Genomic DNA, 19,054 nt, shown 5'->3' with positions numbered 1-19,054 from the left:
GAGTCTCTGCTCCAGCACATCTCCTCCTCTTTTCCCTCACTGACATTGGAGTCCACATGGTCGTTTCTCCCACTATTCCCACTCCTTGCACCACCAGCAACTGGAGAAGAAGAAGGGGCAGAAGAAGGAAAGAACATGAAGAAGCCTCCTCTAACAGCTTCTTCTTAAAAAGTGATGGTGGAGGTATCTCATTGTCTCAGCCCCAGCAGTGGGTCTGGCTCAGAGCTGGGGAGAGTTTTGAGCAACTTCTTACAGGAGCCATCGTTGCAGCCGCTTCCCCATCACCAGAAGCAGCTTCATGTCAAACCATGACATGCTGCTACTATAAAAATGCAGTGGTGGAATTGTTCATGTTTAAACTTTCCCGTTCCCTGTACAATGTGGTTGCAAAACGTGGAGCAGAGACGACATTTCCCCAGGTCTCGCTCCAAGGACGTCAGATGGAGAGAGAACAGGTCGATTTTATGTTGCATGGTCACAGCCTTTTCCCAAATGTTCTGCTTTTGCCATATCCTCTCCCATAAAGCCATCTGGTGAGTGTGGTTCAGCCTCCGCCGTGCGCTGCTCTGCACGCTGCTGCTGTCTGTGGCACAGCCCAGCCTTGCATGGTCTCACCAGGGACAGAAACACAGCAGCCAAAGCAACGCCAGTGGCACAAGAGAAAAAGGCTGAGCTGTAGCTCTTTGTTCTCTCCACTAAGACACCTGCAGAAAGCACATTTACAGCAGTTAGCCACAACCAGTTTTCCCTGTCTCTTGCCTCTCCATCCTCCTACAACGTTTTGAATCCAAGTCCCACTGTCTCATTTTACTTGCCATCAAAAGAGACTCGATGACAAAGAGATGCTGCCTTGAAGTCAAAACATTGTGTAGAGGGGCGTGTAGTGCAATCTTCAGGCACTGCAAAGATGTGTCAGGCATCTCCATGTCACGATGGAGACTCCACCTTTCTGCAGCACAGGCGTGGTGGCAGCACTGCAGTTCTGCCCTGCACTGGAGCCTCAAGTGACACCAGTTTTGGGTCTCTCACAGGATTGGGGTTGCCCTGCAGTATTTTCCTTCGCTCTGAGGTTCCTTGGTGATGACTGCCTCATCTGGGGGACTCTGCAGAGCTGCATTGCAGCAGTCTTCTGGCTCCGAGAGCCTCCTAACACTAGTTGCAGGACTTTTAGGGTAGTACTATGATTAGCTCTGCCAGAAGACTTTCTAGACAGATACCAGCACCACTAGCTGTCAAGCATCCCCCAAACCCCCAAAGATGAGTTACCTGCCAGAGGTGGTGCAGCCAACTCCACCAGGCTTTGAAAGCAGAGATAGATTCCCACTGCAGAAGGCATCTTTGCAATGCCAACCACATCATCTTCTGCCAGGAGGGCAACGTGCGTGCCCGCTACCGTCCCGAGCGTGAACCCAAGAAACAGGCTGCATGCCACCAAGTCACAGAAGCTAGAGGCAAAAGGGAAGGTAGACAGTGCTACAGACAGCAGAATGACGCAGATGAGTTCAACGTAGATGCTGTGGAGAGGCTTTCTGTTGAGCACACAGCCAGCTGAAATCCTCCCAAAGACCTCTGCGATCCCCACGGCTGACAGCACGTACGCCGAGTGATTTTGGCTGATGCCGAGGCTGAGGCTCAGGGGTATGATGTAGAGGGAGGGAATGAGGAAACCCAAGGTAATCAACATGCCAAAGAGGGCATAGCAGATGAAACTATAGTCTTTCATCACAGAGAAGTCCAGTAGCTTGGGATTTGCTTCTAGAGGAGCGCTGTCATCCTCAATAAGTATCTGTACGTGCGCCTTTGGCTCTTCCCTTTCTGGCTCTGCTTTGGTGTCTCCAGGCAGATGGCTGGATAAGGCCGTTATTTCTTCTTCTGAGCCTATGGACTCTGTTGAGGTGCCTGTTTGCTCCTTTTCAAGCATGGGTGTCATCTCTGTGGGTTCTTCTGACGGCTGTGCTCTCCTTGCTTCTTGCTCTTTGATGATGATGGGCTTCAGGAGCAATCCACAGGCGACAATGATCAGCTGCAGCACCCCGACAGAAAGGAGGCTGTGTCTCCAGCCAATGTGCTCCTTCAGAGCAGTAATGGCTGAGGAAAGAGAGAAGATGAAGAAAGTATAACTAGAAAAGTCTGTAATTACACTGAGGAGCTCTGTGAGTTTAAAACTAGGGAGGTAACTGGAGCTTTATCACTGTAGAATCTCAAGCAGCTGAGCTCTCACAGAGACTGAGTGGGGATCCCTCCTGGTCCATCCTGCCCAGGGCCACCCAGAGGCCTGGCACCCACCTTCCTCCCATCAGCTGCAGTGGACAAGAGCTGCAGGTTGCAGTTAACACCTGGCTAGCAGAAGTTACCCTCTAGGAAGCCACTCTTGAGGTCCCCGTGCATTTGGGATGCATGAGGATGAAGGCTGTGTTATTTTTAGGGAATGAGAGCAAACCCAACATCTGAGTTTCCTCTCCCAGCTGACCTGACCCTGAAACCAGTGGCTTTAGCAGCTCATGGGAAGGTCCGTGAGCTTCAAGTCAGTATCAATGGCCTCTGGCTCCCGTCTGCTTGGGAAAAGGCCTGGAGCAGGGTGGTGCTTTAGGCATGCAGGTGTGAACTCAGCTTGTGGGCACTGTACCTGGTGCAAAGAAGAAAACAGCGAAACATTCCCCAGTAGATGCCACTGTTGTGACCAGCAAACGCCTTCTGTCAAAATACTGAGACAAAGCAGTGACAGTTGGGAGGTAACAGAGGCTGTATCCCAGGCCTGTGAAGAAATGCCATCGCGAGAAGTAAGGGTGGGGAAAACCCTGGTGCAAGAGCACATGGAGCAGCTTTCCCAGTGGTGAGACTACAGTATCATACAGTATTGATTGTGAGGCCTGTGGCCAGTGGAGTTGCACAGGGATGGGTTCTGGGGCCAGTCTGGTTCAACATCTTCATCAACCACCTGGGTGGGACCCTCAGTGAGCTCCCTGCTGGCACCAAACTGGGAGCACTGGCTGATTGCCCAGAGGCTGAGCTTCCAGTCAGTGAGAGCTGGGCAGGCTGAGCTGGGCACAGAGGAACCTGCTGAGGGGCACCAAGGGCAGAGTCCTGCAGCTGGGGAGGAACAAGCCCAGCAGCAGCACAGGCTGGGGGGACCTGCTGGAGAGCAGCTCCAGGAGAGAGACCTGGCAGTGCTGCTGGGCAGCAAAGAACCATGAGCAGCAACGTGGGCTCGTGGGCAAGAAGCCAATGGCAGTCTGGGGGCAGCAAGCAGAGTGTGGGCAGCAGGGCCAGGGAGGTTGTGCTGCCCCTCTGCTCTGCCAGAGCTGGGGAGGCCTCAGCTGGAGTCCTGTGGCCAGTGCTGGGCTCCTCAGCTGCAGAGAGACAGGGAACTGCTGGAGAAAGGCCAGGGCAGGGCCAGCACAATGCTGAGGGGCTGCAACATGTGTGTGAGGAGGAAAGGCTGCAGCCCTGGGGCTGTTCACTCCAGAAAAGAGGAGACTGAGGGGGGATCTTATTAATATTTACAAATACCTGAACATCTTCACCCTGGAAGGAAATCACTGTGGAAACAAGGATGTTGGGGAGTGAAATTGGAGGGGGGGAAAAGAAAATAAACAAAACAAAAGACCCAACCTCCCAAACCTGCTTGTTGTCCCTACAGCCAGTGGGGTGCACCTTCAGGACCTCATCTGCTTAAAAAGGTCGAGCCTGCAGCAATTGCTGTCCTAAGCAAGGTGGGCTGCTGGTCATGGATGTGAGCAAGACCCCCAGGCCAAACTGGAGGGGGAAAAGTATCAAAAATGAAGAGAGACTGGGGTTAGGGATTTGAGCCCTGAGCAGCTTTCATCCTGTCAGTGATCTCAGCCAATGCAAGCAATCAGTACGCCTGCCCCAGCACGGTGCTCTGCAGAACCAGGTCCCAAGGTGGTCCCCAGGGTGTCACAGGACAGAAAGCCAAGCCTCGAGCCCAGGTCCTTGCCTCTGGCAGGAGGGTGAGGGCAGCTCAGAAGCGGCAGCAGCACTTCCCAAGCACTCCCCATACACTGAAGCTCCCCGGGCAGAGCTGCACTTGCAGGAAGCCACAGGAGAAAGAAAACTGTTCAGCAGGCGTGGGAACAGGGTGACTCACCAGAGACAACGCCAACGGCCACGTACATGTCCACGACGGTGTGAGCGAAGGAGGCGACGGCCGTGCCGGTGCTGACCATGACTCCCCCGACCACCACCACCAGGCCGTGGCCAAAGCGGTTGCTGAGGACTGCAGACAGAGGAGCTGGATGGGCAGAAGAGAGATGTGGTCAATACCCAAGTCAGTCCCCCCAGCAGCTGCCATCTCCTTCAGCAGCTCTTCTCATCCCCCTGCCCAGGCCCCTGTCCCATGCCAGCTCCCCTGGGCCCCGCAGCACAGCCATCCCCGGAGCACTGCCCAGCTCACGGCATTCAGGAGGTGCTACAGAATCATCACAAGAGACTAAGATGGGTGTGTGGCACCACGGGACAAACTTCCAGCAGTGCCCACAGACACCAGGGGATTTCAGCAGGGCTCAAGTTATTTCCCATCCTTTCCACTACAGAGTTGTGTTTCCAGACTCTTGTTGTCACCCCTTGCTGCTGAGAAGCCAAATGGCTTGGCCAGGCTCAGGGACTGACACCACGTCTGTGTAGCAAACAGGAGAACATGAGCTGGAGCTCACAGGGACTGCCAGGCCAAGACAGACAGTACTTGTTATTTCAGGAGCATGCAGCCTCTGGGCTTTATGGCTGTTCTTTAGAATGGAGCCATCAGAGACACACAAGTCACAGGTACCAGGTCCTCATCTGCTGAGTCAGCAGAACACCTGCACCCTGTGCTGGTGCTCACAGCTGTGGCTCACCTGTGAAGGTCTGTACAAACACACAGATGGATATTATCCAGGATATCCTGCTGGTGGTTTCACCAAAGCTTTCCATCAGGTCATTGAAGAAGATGCCAAATGACTTTATAAAGCCATCTGTTAGAGCTTGCACAAAGAAGGAAGCAAAAGCAATTATCCAACCCCATCCTCCGTCAGGCACTTTAGTACAAACATTTGGAGCCATGCATGGCATTTTTACAGCTTTTTGACTGCCAGTTTTGATCTGGAAAAGAAGGGAGAAAGAGACACATGTCAGTTTAAGATCAATTTTGCTGAAAGGGTCATGGGCCAGCAGCTGTAACCTCCCCAAGGCATCACTAGCCAGTCCTTGTGCTGCCCAGGGATTAAATGCAGGAGTTGGACTAAAGCTTCTGCCTTTGTCACCCCACGGGCCCCAGGAGCACCTACCCTCCCCTGCTGCACTCTCCTACCTGGCCCAGGGTAGCTGGTGACACCTTGGTACCAGCCACTTGCTTCTGATTTGGTCAATGATAGAACCCACCACCATACCCCGTGTGTCCTGAACCCCCACCAAGCAGTCACCAAGCTGTTGCTTTTTTTTCCCAGGGCTAACATCTCCTTAAGTAGGGAGCTTAAAAAGCAGCAATTTGTTAAACAAACTGGAAGCAGGTGAGACTGCCTTAATCACAGAGTGATGGGGGCTGGAAGGGCCTTGCAGAGCTGCCCCAGCCCCTGCTCCAGCAGCTTCCCCTGGCTCAGGGGGCACAGGAACGTGTCCAGCTGGGGTTGGAAACCTCCTGAGAAGGAGCCTCCACACCCTCCCTGGGCAGCCTGGGCCAGGGCTCCCTCACCTCAGCACCGAAGGACTTGCTCCTCCTGGGCCAGGGGCACTGCCTGTGTGCCAGCCTGTGCCTGCTACCCCTTAGCCTTCTATTCTCCAGGTTGAACAGCCCCAGGTCCTGCAGCCTTTCCTTATAGGAGAAATATTCCAGCCCCCTCATCACCTTGGTGGCCCTGTGCTGGCCTCTCTCCAGCACTTCAATGGATGTGGGAGGAAGGGCACAGAGAGCATGGGGCAGGAGCCTTCCTGTACCCAGCAGTGCCCTCAAAGGGGGACAGAGCTAAAGCCATGGGCACTTTGGGGCGTCCCCAGAAAAACCCGTCAGCTCGGCATTTCCTGGTCCCTGAGCTGTAGCCGCTCCTACCTCTGGATCCCGCTGCTCTCGGTGTGGATGGGCGCTGCTGGGGAGCTTTGAGGGGGTCACACAAGGCTTCAGGGCTCAGGGGGGAGTGACTTTTGCCTACAGGTGACAGCAGAGGGCTGAGAGCTGCCCTCCCTCCCTGTCCCAGGACACCACCACACTGTGAGGGTGATTCTGATTTGTACCTCTGGAACACCTACCCAGGTTCAAACCTCAGTGAATGTGCATTTGACTGGCCGGGGGCCCCTCTCTTGGGTTCCCTTTTCTGATGTCACAATGGGAGCTGCAACAGGGCTGGAGCTGGGGGGGGGGCTGCAGAGGGAAAGGTTCTGCAGAATTCTGCTGCTGAGGGCAATCAGCTGCATTCACTCAGTGACTTTGAGAGAGCTGCTGCTGCTGCCTTCTCATGGCAGCGCTGCTCCAGTGGCCACTGGCTCCAGCACGACGCCGCTGCCCTTGTCCTTGCAGGGAAAGGTTTTGGTGCTGCCGTGGTTCAAGCCCAGCTGGCAAGGAAGCACTGTGCAGCTGTTTGCTCACCCCTCAACACACACCCACCTGCCACAGGTTGGTGGAGGCCCCAGTGAGATGGGAGGGGAAAACACCATAGAATCACAGCTTCATAGCATCATTTTGGTTGGAAAGAAGGTCTCAAACTCATCGAGTTCAGTCCCTCCCTCACACTGCCAAGCCCACCACTAACTCACATCCCTCAGCACCTCATCTTATGAACCTTTTCAACATCTCCAGGGATGAGGACTCCACCACCTCCCTGGGCAGCCTGTTGCAGTGCTTAACAGCCCTGTCAGTGAAAAAGTTCTTCCTCATCTCCCATCTAAACCTGCCCTGGAGCAACTTGAGGCCTCCTTTTCCTCTTGCCCTGTCATTCATCACTAGAGAGAAGAGAGTGACATATCTAACCAGGAGCCTTGTGGAACGAGACAAGGGCAGGGAGAGCTCGCTGGTCAGCTGTGGTTCAGGGCAAAACAAACGCAGCTCAGGAGATTAAAAAAAGATCAGTTTAATCTACTACCAATTAGAAACAGAATAAACACAGGGAAAAGAGCAGAATGACAAGAAAATGACAACCAGCACTTTAAGACCTCCCTCCTCCAGCCCTCCTTTCTTCCTGGGCCCAGCTCACTGCTCCCCAGATCTCTCCCTCCTCCCCCCTCAATAGTGCAGGGGTGCAGGGAATGGGGGATGTGGTCAGTCCCTCAAAGATGGGCTCTGCTGCTTCTTTCTGCTCTGAGGAGGACGACTCTTGACATTCTTCCCCTCCTCTGATATGGGGTCCCTCCCCTGGGACACAGTCCTGAACGAACCTCTGCGGTGTGAGCAGTTCCCAAGGGCTGCAGCTCCTCACAAACTCCAACATGGGACTCCTCTCCAGAAGTCCAGGCGCCTTCTGCTGCACCATCACCCTCCCACAGAGTCACTGCCTCTTCTGGGCACAGCCAACCCTGCCCTGGGGTCCTCCACGTGCTGCTGGCAGATCTCAGCTTCACCACTCCTCTTCCATGGGTTGCAGGGGGACAGCCCCATCTCACCACAGGACACAGGGTGATGTCTGCTCCAGCACACCTCCTCTTCTCTTCCCTCACTGACTTTGGGGTTCACATGGTGGCTTCCCTCTCCTCCACCACCACCCACAAAAGAAGAAAGAATCCTCCTTTTCTTAAAAAGAGAGCAAAGGGTTCCCAGAGCTGGAGCAAGGGGTTCTCAGCTGGAACAAAGGGGTTCACAGAGCTGGAGCAAGGGGTTCCCAGAGCTGGAGCAAGGGGTTCTCAGCTGGAGCAAAGGGGTTCACAGAGCTGGAGCAAGGGGTTCCCAGAGCTGGAGCAAGGGGTTATCAGCTGGAGCAAAGGGGTTCACAGAGCAGGAAAAGTGGAGGAGCAGAGAGGGGACCTCCAGGAGCCAGCGGGGCAGGTTCTGCCGGGAGGAGGAGCCGAGGTGACCACGGGGATTTAAGCAGCCGGGAGTGCGAGCGACTGCCCAGCAGCTGGTGCAGGGAGAGCGAGCAGGAGGATGAGCAGAGAGAACAGGCAGAAATGCTACCAGTTAGACCAGACAGCCATGGTAGCCATCCAGCTCAGAGACAGAGCTTTGGCCTCTGCGTGCTCAGCAGGAGCCCAGCCCAAACTGCAGGGGCCACCTGGGTGTTGGGGTGTGAGATGTGCCCCATTCCCAAACGTGGGAGTGGAGAGCACTCCTGTGTGAGCTGTGCCCGGGTGGAGAAACTACTCTGCTTGGTGGCAGAGCTCCCAGGGGAGGTCAATAAGCTGAGTGTGAGCAAGAGGCAGACTATTTAGACGTACCCTCCCCTCCCCGCAGCAGGTCAGTCACAGGGGTTATCCAGGGCATTCCCCCTCCTCTCTTACCAGCTGAATTCAGGGATGGAGGGCTCAGGCAGGGAGTTGCCTGGTGCAGCAAAGGAGCCTCTCCTGCAATTACTCCACCTTCCCAGGTGTCCCTGCCCCTACAGAGCAGGGCTGTGGCTGTGCAGGTGGAGCTGAGCAGTGGCCAGGATGACCCCCTTGGAGACATGAAATCATGGAATCATTTGGGTTAAGATCATTACATGAAGAAGGGTGGGGGACAATTTCCTCGTGTAAAAGTTGGTGTTGATTCAGTGCCTGGAAAGACAAACCCACAGCCAAAAGAGAATGACCATGCCATGGGTTTGTGAGGAGCTGCTTGTGCTTGGTAATGGGCAGGGAGCTGCAGTGCAGGCTCGGTAAAGAGTTCTTGGACTTTCCCCTGGTTGTGGGGTTTGGAGGCACCTCCAGCCCCCACCCCCCCCAGGCCAATCTGGTGCCTCTGCCAGCATGAGTTAAGGATGGGGATTTGAAGTGTGTGAGAGGAGGTGGAAGAGTGGTACAAGATGAGGTGACCATGCAGAGCCTGCAGCCAGAAAAGACAGAGGGAGCGATCCCAGACCAGAGACGTCCTTGCAGTAGTAGAAACCCTGACAGGGGATGAGAGTTGGAGACTCTGAGCAGTTGGGAGCCCAACCCAGAGGAGACAAACTAGACTTGCAGTGTCCCATGGTGTTAGCATTACTGTATATGGAAAGTTAGAAGTAGTTAGGCTAAGGTCTGTATCGAGGCCTAGTGAGCAGTGTGGGATGTTGATGTAACCTAGCAGTCTAGGGAACTAGTGGGGCATGCTGAGCTTGTGCATTCTTGCTTAAACAAAGCAAAGAGATTAGTGAAGAATGTTGAATGCTGAATCTTGTTTTCTCAAAGAAATCGTTATCTCGAATGTTTACCTGTTTGTTATCTATGGAAATTTCTGGTTGTGGATTCAGATAAGCATAGTCTCAAGTAACTACATGAAAGAGCACAACATAATCCTAAAGTCTAAGAAAACTGGTAAACATCACGGGGACCTGATGAAGCAATCATTTGTGGAAAGTATATAAACCCTGTGAAATTTTCTGTTAGTGGGGGCTCTGACTTTGGACACTAGTCCTCAGGTCCCTAGGGCCCTCAATAAAGCACCGCATGAAACGACCTCGGTTGTTTTGTGTTTTCCTTCGGGAACAGGCAGCAGTTTTCTGGCGGCCGCGGCAGGACTCCGAAGGTGGCTGGGGCGGTTCGCGTGCTGATTTACTCCACGCCGGCACCGAGAGTTCCTCGGGGAGTCATCGGTTCGTGCCCGACCCCCGCACCTGGCGGACGACTGCTATAAGGTAAGCCCATAGGTGCTTTATTTTCTGGTACTGGTGCCTGCTCATAAGACGAGGCGGCGATCCTCGCTGAGTTGGGCTAAGACGTCTTGGTGGATGCCCAGGCGCCGGCTGTAAGACGCGGCGAAAGCTGCGCAGGTCCGGCACTTGCCCCTCGCGGCGTCGAGAAGTGGCAAGTTGGTTTGGTACTGGGTATTGGTTTTGTGGGTTTTGTTTGTATTGTTACAGTGTTTGTGTTTGCTGTTATTTTGTCTGCTGTTATTTGTTTCGTGAATACTTGAAATGATGCCACTTAAAACTTTTAAGGCGTTAGTTCAATCTAATAGTAAAATCCCAGGAAACACCCCATTAGGATGTTTGCTGGGAAGATGGAGGAGTGCTGGATTTCATCAGGATTTGAATAAGGGTAAAACGATAAACTATTGTAATCATTGGTGGCCTTTATATGAGTCAGAAGGGGGACCTGCGTGGCCCCTAAACGGTACTGTCGATTTGGGTATTGTATCGCCTTTGGTGCAGTATTTACGGGACAATGAGAAATGGGATGAGATCCCGTATTTGGATTTGTTTTATTATTTAGGGCGAAAACTGGATTGGTAGAAGGAATGTGGTATTTTAGTTTTGGAAACAAAGGAATTAGGGTGTAGTGAATGTAAGAAGAGATCTATGTGTGTTAAGTGTTTAGCTGCCTCCTCTGGTCCAGAGGAAGATTTATCGTTATTAGTTGCTCATAGTGGACAGGGTCCCTCTGCTCCACCCTATGTTCCACCTCAGATGGAACAGGATAGTGAGGACGATGATAATGAGGAGGAAGAAGAGGATGAAGATGAGGACACCAGGAACTTGGATAAAATGTTAGAAGTTGCGTGGAAGGTTTATAATAGTAGGGGAAAAAGAATCAGCTAAGCGGCAACAAGCAGGTATATTGGCTGTAATTCAACAATCAGGAGGACAAAGGGGCCGAGGTCGTGGTAGGGGAGGCTCTGCCCAAGGAAGAGGTGGTTATGGTCAGGGAAGAGGGGGATTTCGAATGGGAAACCTTAATCAAGGAAAGTTAGGTTTTAATCAGTGTGCTTTTTGTCGATAGATAGGACGTTGGAAAAATGAATGTCCTGTGAAAAATGGAATGGGGGGTAGCGCCGGGACAATGGGTAGTTATCCTATGCCTCAGGCAGATGTCGCCCAAGCCCTGGTTTTGGGGAATTATCAAAATCAGAGCTGACTAGAGCAAGGGTTAAAGGTAAGGTTAGAAATAAATGGTAAAGAACAGGAATTCACAGTTGATACAGGAGCTACTTATTCAGTTCTCAACAAAAGACTGGGACCAATAAGTGATACCACCGTACAGGTGGTAGGGGCTATGGGTCAGCTGGAAGAAAGACCATTTTTGCAGCCTCTAAATTTGAAATTTGGGGGAAAGGAATTGGATCATCAATTTTTGTATATGCCCAATTGTCCCAAGCCCCTGTTTGGAAGGGATTTATTGTCTTTGTTAAACGTGAAAATAATATTTGAAAATGGGAGAGTAAAATTGGAGATTCCAAATGAAGAAATTGGGAAAATTTTTGTAATAAAGGAAATAGAACCTACTCCCATTCCAGAAGAAATAGATCAGGCAGTTGTACCCTGGGTATGGGAAACAGGGACCCCAGGAAAGTCAAAAGCTGCCCAGCCTGTTGTTGTAGAACTAAAGGAAGGAGCCCAGCCGGTTAGGGTTAGACAATATCCAGTTAAGTTGGAGGCTAGGAAAGGAGTGGCTCCACTGATAACCCAATTTGTGATTCAAGGAATTTTACAGGAGTGTGAATCCGAGTATAACACTCCTATTTTTCCTGTAAGTAAGCCTAATGGTAAATATAGACTAGTGCAAGATTTAAGGGCCATAAATGAAACTGTAAAGGACATTCACCCAGTGGTTGCTAACCCTTATACTCTGTTAACATCTGTGTCGGAAAGGTTTAAATGGTTTACAGTAATTGATTTAAAAGATGCCTTCTTCTGCATCCCGCTGGCATTACCAAGTAGGAAGTATTTTGCATTTGAATGGGAAGATCCAAATTTAGGAAGGAAGAAACAACTGACATGGACACGGCTTCAGCAGGGTTTCAAAAACAGCCCCACTATTTTCGGAAATCAATTAGCCAAAGAGTTGGAGGAATGGAAGACTGAACAGGTAAGAGAATCTCCATTCTCTTATGTGATTTTGCAGTATGTGGATGATATTCTGTTGGCAACTGAGGAAAAGGAAGTTTGCCTGAAGCTTACAATTGCCTTACTGAATATGCTGGGACAAGCAGGATATCGAGTATCTAAGGAAAAGGCCCAGCTCCTCAAAGAGAGTGTTCTTTATTTGGGATGTGAATTAATGCAAGGTCAGAGACGATTGGGCACAAACAGAATTGAGGCAATATGTGCCATACCCCTTCCAAGGAATCATCAGGAACTGAGATCATTTTTAGGAATGATTGGTTGGTGTAGACTGTGGATTCTAAATTTCGGATTGTTAGCCAAACCCTTGTATGAGGCTTTGAAGGAGCCCCAATTGGAATGGAGTCCACAAAGGAAAAGAGCCTTTCAGGAGCTAAAACAAGCTCTGAAAGAAGCACCTGCCTTAGGGTTGCCGGACTTAAATAAGGATTTTCAGCTTTATGTAAATGAAAGGCAGAATCTGGCTCTGGGAGTGTTGACCCAGAAAATAGGGTCATGGAAACGCCCAGTGGGATATTTTTCAAAACAACTGGACAATGTTAGTGCTGGTTGGCCGTCATGCTTGAGGGCAGTTACGGCCACAGTGATCCTCATACAGGAAGCCTGAAAACTGACTTTGGGAAGGAAAATGGAGGTCTTTGTGCCCCATATGGTCTTCGCTGTCCTGGAACAAAAGGGGAGTCACTGGTTATCATCCAGCAGGATGTTACAATATCAAGCTATATTAAGAGAACAAGATGATGTGGAACTTAAGATAACTAACCATATCAACCCAGCAGAATTTCTTCACAGCAAACAGGAAGAAGGGGAGCTGGTTCATGATTGTGTAGAAACAATTGAACAGGTGTATGCGAGCCGAGCAGACCTAAAGGACACACCGTTAGAAGATTCAGATCGGGATCTCTTTACCGATGGATCTAGCTTTGTGGAAAATGGAACCAGGTATGCGGGATATGCGGTGGTGACAGCTGCACAAGTGATTGAAGCAAAGGCTTTAGTCCCTGGGACATCTGCTCAAAAGGCAGAGATAATTGGACTAACCAGGGCATTAATTTTGAGTACTGGAAAAAAGGTAAATGTATGGACTGACTCGAAATATGCCTTTGGAGTTGTACATGTTCATGGTGCCTTATGGAAAGAACGAGGACTATTAAAATCATAAGGGACTATGATAAAACATAGATCGGAAGTTCTCATCCTGTTGGATGTGGTACATAAACCAGAAAAGGCAGCAGTAATGCACATCAGGGGACATCGTAAAGAAGAAGGAAAGATATATCGAGGGAATGAACTAGCAGACATCACTGCTAAAGAAGCTGCTCGACAGGTTTGGACTCAGATGGCTTTAATACCAACCAAGGTGAGCCCTGTTTCTTGTTATATGATTCGGGGACCGAGCTATTCTGCCGATGATGAGAAATTGGCGACATATCTAAAGGCCCAGAAGAATGCAATTGGATGGTATGTAACAACAATGGGACAAGTGGTGGTGCCCAAAAATGTTATGAAGTCCATATTAGAGACTGGACACAATAAATGCCATTGGGGAGCAGAGGTGTTGGTAAAATTTTTGAAAAAGGAAATAATTTCCAACCAAATGTTAACGCTGGCGAAAAGGGTGAATGCCATGTGCCCAGTTTGTTTAAAGAATAATCCTATTGTAAGGAAACAGGTGCAGTTGGGAAAATTACAAATAGGACCAGAGCCTGGAGATTATTGGCAAGTCGACTTTTCAGAACTTCCAAGGGCTCAGGGACTTAAATACCTGTTGGTGTATGTGTGCACCTTTTCGGGGTGGCCAGAAGCCTTCCCTTGTAGAACAAACCAAGTAAAGGAAGTGGTGAAGACTTTGTTGAAAGAAATAATACCTAGATTTGGAGTACCACTGGGATTATCATCAGATAGAGGCCCACATTTTGTGGCAGGGATAGTTCAGGAGGTGGCTAGGATGTTAGACATTACCTGGAATTTACACACTCCATGGAGACCCCAGTCTAGTGGTCAAGTAGAAAGGATGAACCAAACATTGAAAAATCAGATCAAAAAGATATGTCAGGAGGCCAAACTTCAGTGGCCCCAAGCTCTGCCGTTAGCATTACTTAGGATTTGGATAAAACCTAGGGAAAGGATAGGAGTAAGTCCGTACGAGATACTGTACAGCAAGCCTTATCATGCCACCGTGTTAAAAGGAGACCCGCATGCATTGGGAGACCAGGTGATTTTTAACTATGTTATGTCGCTCAATAGAGTTCTCAACGCCTTACGGGGTGCCCTTCAATGGAATCGGCCGCTCCTGCTGGAAAATCCAGTGCATGATATTCAACTGGGAGATCAGGTCTATGTGAAGAATTGGTTCACAGACTCACTGAGAGAGACATGGGACGGTCCCCATCAAGTGATCTTGACAACTTTCACAGCCATAAAGGTAGCGGGAATCGACGCTTGGATCCACTACACTCGAGTCAAGAAGGTTCCAACCGAATGGGAAACCCAAGTGGTATCCCCCACTCGAATGATATTTCGAGCCAAACAGCATTCTTAACTGTTGTACTGTTGATATTATTGAAAATGGTATCGGTCAACGGATTTGTATTTGTCACTGTTACAGAGCCTGTGGTTACTGTTATGGAAGGGATGGATGTCAATTTAACCTGTGACATTACTGATGACCAGGGAGCTGGAGCCGAGGAAATAATTGCGATTTGGAAACTAGGACAAACCAGATTGACTGCAAGTATTGTTACTGTTTGGAATAAGGATACCCAAAAAGGAAGTGTTACCTTGCAATTGACTAATTTAACGTCAGGAGAAGCAGGAGTATACATGTGTTTGGTGTTAATTCGGGAAAATTTTGATTATAAGCGAATAGATTTGAGAGTAGTACCTTGGTCCCCGATTCAGGAGGGAGTAGAAGTAATACCAAAAATAGCTTCAATGGATATGTGGGATGGCCCACCCTTGAGGATAAACTGCGCATTTACTTCACAAAGAGAATGTGAAGCCCCGGTTCAAGTTAAATGGTGGAAAATGGGACCTCAAGGATTGTGGGACAGGATCGAGGAAGGAATCAGTTGGTGGAATGTGGAGAACAGAGGGATAGGATGGCTGAATTATACTCAACCTCTGTTGGGTAAGGTGGATGGACAATATCTATGTGTAGTTGTATGTGGACCCTACTCCAGTTATGGAAAAAGAAATGTGCAGGGCCGACCTCATTTGAATCAAGGAATTAGGGCCACACAAGGGGTGTATCAGGCCAATGAAGGGAAAATAGTTATTTTAACATGTAAAGTGAATCCCAGAATGAGTTTTTCAGATTTTGGGTGGTGGTTTGGAGATAGCAGTATACAGCCTGGAAGGAAATATCGGATAGAGAAAAGGTTAGGCGGCACCATAGTATTAATAATAAGTGACGTGCAGTCAGATGATGAAGGGATGTATTGGTGTTGGATAGCCAAAGATGCATGGTGGGCCCACTCTAGGATGTTAGTATCATTAATTAGAGGCAAATATAGCCGAAGGAGAGTGCGGGATCTAGGAAATGGGACAATAAACTTCCATCGAGATGAAGGACGGGAAAACTTAGTGGTCGGGTTGATTAGAGATTTTGGAATGATTCAGAATGTATCTAAGATTACAGCATGTTTGCCACTACCTCAGGCTGCAGGTGAACCTATACCCTGGGGAATTATTCCAATAACAACCATGCCAGAAACCTCTGTTAATTTTACTTGGAATTGCAGGCAAGTATCAATAAAGCATGAAGAGTGGATAAATGGGTGTTTAATAAAGGGGGATTTAATGGAAAAAGAGTGTAGATCATTGCCGGGGTATTATGGATGGGTTAGAACAGGTCCTTATGGGAGAGGTGGCAATATTAAAGGTCGCTGTACAGTAGATGGTAATATTCCAATAATTGGATATTTGTGTAGTAGCACAAAAATAAAAGTTGAAAAGATTAGGAATGAAGAGATCTGCCAGAATGTTACACAACAACAAACTTTGGAAGATGAATGGGACACAGTATGGGGACCTGGTTTGTTGGAATCATATAGTTACCTAGGTCCAGTACAATGGTGTATACAATGGACAGGGGAGAAAGATCAGACTCACGATGGTGTGATGGCTACATACACTTCCGTGAGACCATCCAGAGATCAGAAAGAAATATGGAACTGTACGAAAGTTTTTACTTGTGACTCCCCAGAGAGTCAGATAGGTTTAGTCCCTGTTAGAGTTCTGCTGAAATGGGGGTGTGAATGTCGGGGATACAATCATACGATTAAAGACAAAATAAAGGGAGATGTACATGAGAAAGGGATGTATGGAAAAAGGGTCATTAATTGCAAGTTCACCACAATCAGAAGTCCGGGAAACTTAGTTTGGGTTATGGGTCATGGGCAATGGACCACCCATTTACCAAGTGGTCCAGTAACTCAAATAACCTTGGGAGTTCCCACATTGTGCCCATTTTGGAGACAATCTAAATTAGAAACAAGGATAGCTCGGAAGAAAAGGGAAATAGGTGATGATATCAAAGTAGAAGATGAGTGACATGAACCAAGTGATGGAGTAAAATTTGGCTGGGCTTTAGAGTCTTTGTTTGCACAGGTTGCATCTTACCGTAATAGGGAAATGTTGTATAAGCTACTGGGCCAGACTAAAAGATTAGCAGCAGCCACCAAGAAAGGGTTTAAGGATATGAATTTGAAGCTACAGGCAACTAGCAGAATGACTTTGCAGAATAGAATGGCCTTAGATATGTTGCTGCTGCGGGAACATGGGGTCTGTGGTTACCTGAGCATATCCATATTCCAAACATGACAATCGAAGTAGAAAAAGATATTTTACAATTGGAGAAGGTTGAAACCGAAGCCAAAGAAATTGAAGAAGAAGCTCAACATAATTGGAGAGGAGCAATATTTGATTCATTGGGGCTCCAGGTCTCTGGGTGGATTTCCTCAGTCATCCAATATATAATTATGTTTGTTATACTATCGATGATAATTTATATAGTTTACAAGTGTATTTTAGGAACCATTACCAGAGAAAAGCTCAACACCTGCAGATTAATGAATGCGATGACCAGAAATGGAACTGGAAATGGGTCTCCTCCTCCATCATATAAGGAAACCACTACTTGAGACACGGACAATAAAGACAGATGATGTTGAGCATCCTTGCAAGATAGAAGAATGCTCAAAAGGGGGGACTTGTTAGCATTACTGTATATGGAAAGTTAGAAGTAGTTAGGCTAAGGTCTGTATCGAGGCCTAGTGAGCAGTGTGGGATGTTGATGTAACCTAGCAGTCTAGGGAACTAGTGGGGCATGCTGAGCTTGTGCATTCTTGCTTAAACAAAGCAAAGAGATTAGTGAAGAATGCTGAACGCTGAACCTTGTTTTCTCAAAGAAATCTTTATCTCGAATGTTTACCTGTTTGTTATCTATGGAAATTTCTGGCTGTGGATTCAGATAAGCATAGTCTCAAGTAACTACATGACAGAGCACAACATAATCCTAAAGTCTAAGAAAACTGGTAAACATCACGGGGACCTGATGAAGCAATCATTTGTGGAAAGTATATAAACTGTGAAATTTTCTGTTAGTGGGGGCTCTGACTTTGGACACTAGTCCTCAGGTCCCTCGGGCCCTCAATAAAGCACCGCATAAAACGACCTCGGTTGTTTTGTGTTTTCCTTCGGGAACGGGCAGCAAAAGGAACGGCGCGTGCCGCGGCTGCTCACCACCCGGGACCCGGCGCGACCCCCCTCCGGCCGGCAGTGCCCCCGTGCTCCCGCAGCCCCGCCCCGACCAGCTCCCTGCCTCTCGGTACTGGCTTGATGTCAGGATGGTATTGAATACCTGCTGGCCAGCCCAGGTCAGCTGCCCGTGCTGTGCCCCTTCCTGCTTCCTCACCAAAGTTAACTCTATCCTAGCCCAAACCAGGACAGACCCTAAAAACAGGGGTTTAATCCTAAAAACTGGGATCCAGACCCTAAAGCTGCCTCAAGGAGACTGAACCTTGCGGAAAAGTAACGTGTGATGTTGTAGGAAGGAACGCAGCAGGAACGGGCTGAGCTGATGAGGAACGAGGTGTGGAGGCTCGTTCTCGGCCCGCAGACTCCATTTCCCATCACCCCCAGCACCTCGCTGCCGCCCAAAGCTGCGGGCAGGAGCCGCGGTGCCTGACGGGAGTTGTAGTTGTCCGGTTGCACCTGGCAGGAGGCGCCGTGCGGCGGAGGTGTGTTAACGCCGCTCGATGCGGTGCCGCGGGAAGGGGGGAGCGAGTCCAGCCCCAGAGAGGGGTGGCAGCAGCTCGAAGGGCTCCCGGAGCCCTCCCGGGTCAGGAATTGCTGCGGCAGGGCCGGGTCCCTCTCTCCTGCTGCTGACTTGGGCCTTGCTGCTGGAGCCATCTCTGCGCAGGGGATGGTGGCTGCAGCTCAGGAGGGAGCCATGGGGCTGTGGGGCGGCTGCCTCTGGCCTGGCTTCCTTTTGGGGCGGGAGGTTGCCACTTTGGCTCCGTGTCTCTGCTGCTGCTTCTCCCTCACGGGTGGTGTGAGCACGTTTGGGGGCAGAAAACACAGAACTGTGGTGAACAGTTGGGAGCCCCACGGGTTGTCATCTGAGTCGGGTGCTTTTAGTGGTATAAAGGGCTTTGAATTCCCTAAAGGAGGCCCCGTGAGGGCCATCAGTGGGAGGGGGCTCATGGTCAGTGCTGTCTGCTCCTTGGGTTCATGTGGTGAACACAGCTCTTTGCTCCTCTTCACTCTGGTTCAGTTTGACGTGTCCTACCCTCACCTCTTTCTGTCCTGCTACCCTCTGAACTCCCTCCATTGGGGTTTTATCTGGACTTGCAAGTCTAATTCTCCCTTGTCATTGCTTGTAGCACAGGGGAAGGTGACAACAGGAATTGTGGTGATTTGTTGGGTAGGTGCAAGGCTTTGGGCTATCAGTGGGTGTTGTCAACACCCTCCTGCTCAGAGCCTACACCTAAACCACACACCATCAGTCACAGAAACAGCCTCCAGCAGAGGCACTTCCCAAACCAGCCTCCTGCAAAAAGCAAGGTGCTCACAGAAACAGGAGAAGCCGGGAAGGTTTGAAAACATTTGGGGATAAA

General features: G+C 49.7%; 1 protein-coding gene across 1 annotated transcript; it reads right to left on the bottom strand.

Annotated features, from left to right (window-relative positions):
- Positions 1 to 462: 462 nt before the first annotated feature.
- Positions 463 to 18,347, bottom strand: LOC104562754 (monocarboxylate transporter 7-like). Its single transcript, XM_062007821.1, has 6 exons — positions 17,961 to 18,347; positions 4,854 to 5,097; positions 4,109 to 4,252; positions 2,627 to 2,755; positions 1,267 to 2,088; positions 463 to 704 (listed from the first exon to the last, which is right to left on the bottom strand). Exons 1-6 carry the CDS (start codon positions 18,345 to 18,347, stop codon positions 463 to 465), a joined length of 1,968 nt encoding a protein of 655 aa, XP_061863805.1.
- Positions 18,348 to 19,054: the final 707 nt, after the last annotated feature.

The sequence above is a fragment of the Colius striatus genome, chromosome 14, assembly GCF_028858725.1.
Source record: "Colius striatus isolate bColStr4 chromosome 14, bColStr4.1.hap1, whole genome shotgun sequence".
Classification (NCBI taxonomy): domain Eukaryota; kingdom Metazoa; phylum Chordata; class Aves; order Coliiformes; family Coliidae; genus Colius; species Colius striatus.
Note: the sequence above shows the minus strand (reverse complement) of the source record. Positions and strands in the feature narration are given on the sequence as shown.

Coding starts and splice junctions, on each gene's coding strand:
- LOC104562754 (XM_062007821.1), bottom strand. CDS start 18,347: ATGGCTCCAGCAGCAAGGCCCAAGTCAGCAGCAGGAGAGAGGGACCCG. Junction 5,098..17,960: donor ACATCACACGTTACTTTTCC/GCAAGGTTCAGT, acceptor CTTCTTTTCCAG/ATCAAAACTGGCAGTCAAAA. Junction 4,253..4,853: donor GTTTGTACAGACCTTCACAG/GTGAGCCACAGC, acceptor CTGCCCATCCAG/CTCCTCTGTCTGCAGTCCTC.